Consider the following 3,502-nt stretch of genomic DNA (forward strand, 5'->3'; position numbering starts at 1 on the left):
TTTGTAACTAACTTGTTCAAAATTGTATATGGTCATCCGATATTGAATATATATTGTATATGGTCATCCGATATTGAATATATATTGTATATTCCTCTTGAATTCTTTTTGGTTCTAATTTCAAATTTGTTTGAAATTGTACATTCATATGCATGTATGTATACAGTACCGTAGAATATGTGAAACTCCTTCAAAATTAAAACCCAAAAGAAATAAAACAATACAAATTAAAAAGAAACCAGATTTAGGGGGAGGGGGGCTAAAACCCTAAACCCTGCGGAGGCCTTTAGTCGCGGTTGGCCAGAAGAACCGCGACTAAAGGTCCTCCGCCCTGGCGCTCGCCTGCGGCCCACGTGGACGGGCCTTTAGTCGCGGTTCGTAAGGAACCGCGACTAAAGGGGGGGGCCTTTAGTCGCGCTGCTTTGGTCGCGGTTGCGCCACCGCGACTAATGGCAGTTGCCAACCGCGACCAAAGCCTGTTTTTCCACCAGTGCTTGTTAGTGTGTTACTTCTTATTCTTCGGTTCTATTACTAGGTTCTCCCAAGTGCTTTTGTTTGACACTTTCTATAAATTATTTTGATCTAGGAGTTAATCGGCGAATATGAGCTCTGGGATGAGTAGCCAGGCTGAAGGGGGTGCTGAGAAAACATCCTGGCCGGAGTTGGTGGGGAAGTGCGTGGAGGAGGCCAAGAAGGTTATTTTGATGGACAAGCCGGACGCGAAGATCGTCGTGGTGCCGGCGGGGTCACCGGTGACCTATGACTACCGCACCGACCGTGTCCGCCTGTTCGTCAACACCGTTGTCGAGGTCCCCCGTGTTGGCTAGCTAGCTTGGGAGATCGCCAGTAGGCATACATACATGCAACTTGCTCTCTTCTTGGACTTACCAAGTATGAGATACCGCTAGATCGTACAATAAAAATCTGTACCTGTACATGCAGATTGCCCTCTTCTTGGCTTTACCAAGATTGAGATAACCAGATCATACAATAAGAAGTTGCTGTTCTCTTAGGCCTTGTTTGGTGCCAGTGTTTTTGTGAGTTTTGAGGGGGGTTTTGAGGGGTGTTTTGGGTGAAAACAACCACCACCCAAAACACTACCCAAAACACTACAATACCCCTATCTTCCAAAACACTTGTCAAAACACTTGTTTGGCACACTTGTTTTACAAACCAGTGTATTCAAGTGTATTCAACACAAATAGATAAAAATTCGATCTTTTTTTTACAGTTTAAATTATATTTGTATTGCAAATAAAAATATGATCTTTAGCACACTACAAGATCATATCTTGTAATCAATACATAAATATGCATTACAGCAACAATAGCATCTGTTTATCACAGCTACAACCATGAAACAAATAGAGAAAATCGAAGTGGATAGGCACATAAATAGAGAAATTCGAAGTGGATAGGCACATAAACCATGAAACAAATAGAGAAATTGGAAGTGGTAGCATCTGTTCAACCGTTTACATAAATATGCATTACAGCAACAGTTAGCTCATAGCCTCAGATTTCATAGTCCATTTTTGGGAGACATGAAACAAATAGAGAAATTCGAAGTGGATAGGCACATGGTTCTGAGCAAAGTACTGAAACTACAAGATGTTGAATAAGGCACCAACTCAGCCCGGGAGAGTTCTCTTAAAAACATGCTTGTTCCCTTCAATATTACAAGAAAATCAGTCCAAGCAACTTGTTTCCTGCCAAATCAGTCCAAGCAACTTGTTTCCTGCCAGGAAACAAGATGTAAACCATCAAATACTAATATACAACCACATGCATTAGCTCCAGGTCGGCGGCGGCATGACCCTTTTTGTGGAGCATACCATACGCAAAAGAAATGCATCATAAATCAAGTAACACTTCAACAGAAAGCACTATATTTCTACTGGTAAACAGGAGGCAATTACATGGATTTAATAACTTGCAGGTAAACAAGAGACAATTAAAATGGACATGACTTATTCGAGCAAATGAGTACTAGACATGACCCTTTTTGTGGAGCATAATATACATTAAGTCACATTGGCCAAAAATATGTACAGAGTGAACCCATGATAATAATCTTGAACCCATAATATATTATGCCAAGAAAAATAGTTTTTGTTTTAATAATCTAGCATAGGCTAGTGCTGCAGATTCAGCTCATGCTTACTTTCACATGCTTATAATAGCAGAGTGCTTGCCTCATTTGCAGTTCTGATGCAACATGGGCACATGGCAACTAAAATGAAAACAAAAACTATTCTAGGCTCTTGTACATGCATATTCAGCACTTGTAATTGCAACAGTCAAAAGCGATGCCCACGTCTAAAAAGGAATTGCTGAAACCTGGAACAAGCCCAGTTTTGTCTGTATCGCGAGCCCACCAGCACCTCCCAGTTTTCTCTGTATTGCGAGCGAGAAACTGAACGAGCGAGCTAGCGAGGGCCATCTTTCCAGTCGAGGTACACAGCACCGACGGCAGCCCTCCGCTCGCTGCCTCGCCCACTCCCGCTCACCGCCTTACTCGCACCTCATCCGCGCCGCAGCTCTCCGCCGTTAGCCGCAGCCCCACGCCTCTATCTGCAGCGCCTCTAACTATTCTAGGGGACGCGAGCGGATCTGCGAGGGTCGGCGGCGGCGTGTTCTTGGAGCGGTGGATCAGCGAGGGTTCGGCGACGGCGTGTTCTTGGAGCGGCGGATCTACAAGAGGTCGGCGGTGGGCGCCAGGTTGAGGGCGGTGAGGACGAGAGGAGAGGGTAGGTACCTGAGAGGGGAAGCCGGTGCGGCGTCGTCTTTCAGCGTCGGCGGCGGCGTGATCTTGGAGCGGCGGCGGCGTGGTCTTCCTCCCTCGTCGCAGGCGTCGCCCTCTGGTCGCCAGCCGCCCGACAGAAACGCGAGGGGAGGGGCGCGTTTTGGATCCACCCCGGCCCGACGAGTTTCGGCGTGTTTCGTCGGGCCTAAACAGGCCAAAACCGGCCTACCGAACAGGCCAGAAGTGTTTTGAGGTGTTTTCGGGTGTTTTCATCGAACCCGAAAAAAACACCCCAAAACCGGCCCAAACACTTCTGAAAACACTGGCACCGAACTAGGCCTTAAAGTTTTTAGTGAGCTTGTGTGCAGAGACTTCATCCCTTAATTTTTGGATAGGATTTTATGCCATAACGATTGTAGCAAAAAATCAACGAAATAACCGCAAATATAGTACAACACTATTCAATGTAATACAAAAAGAATAGACGAACACTGAATATTATGTGGCACATAAAAAGTACATACATACATACGTATGTACGTACATACATACGTACATACAAACGTACGTACATACATACATACATACATACGTACGTACATACATACATACATACATACATACATACATACATACATACATACATACATGGCGGAATTCTGTTCCTACAATTGTAGCTCCCAATTCTCCACCTCTGCCATCCTAGCTACTCCCTTGGAACTTTCTAAAGAGAAAGCTACTTGCTCGGATTACTTT

General features: G+C 44.8%; 1 protein-coding gene and 1 long non-coding RNA gene across 2 annotated transcripts; one reads left to right on the forward strand and one right to left on the reverse strand.

The window, feature by feature from the left end:
* Window positions 1–567: 567 nt before the first annotated feature.
* LOC127342231 (subtilisin-chymotrypsin inhibitor-2A) lies at window positions 568–1,012 on the forward strand. Its single transcript, XM_051368186.1, has one exon. It carries the CDS (start codon window positions 603–605, stop codon window positions 825–827), a length of 225 nt encoding a protein of 74 aa, XP_051224146.1. The 5' UTR covers window positions 568–602; the 3' UTR covers window positions 828–1,012.
* A 384-nt stretch (window positions 1,013–1,396) lies between these two features.
* Window positions 1,397–3,084, reverse strand: LOC127342243 (uncharacterized). Its single transcript, XR_007876435.1, has 2 exons — window positions 2,759–3,084; window positions 1,397–1,738 (listed from the first exon to the last, which is right to left on the reverse strand). It is a non-coding gene; the product is annotated as an uncharacterized lncRNA (long non-coding RNA).
* Window positions 3,085–3,502: the final 418 nt, after the last annotated feature.

The sequence above is a fragment of the Lolium perenne genome, chromosome 1, assembly GCF_019359855.2.
Source record: "Lolium perenne isolate Kyuss_39 chromosome 1, Kyuss_2.0, whole genome shotgun sequence".
Taxonomy (NCBI): Eukaryota; Viridiplantae; Streptophyta; class Magnoliopsida; order Poales; family Poaceae; genus Lolium; species Lolium perenne.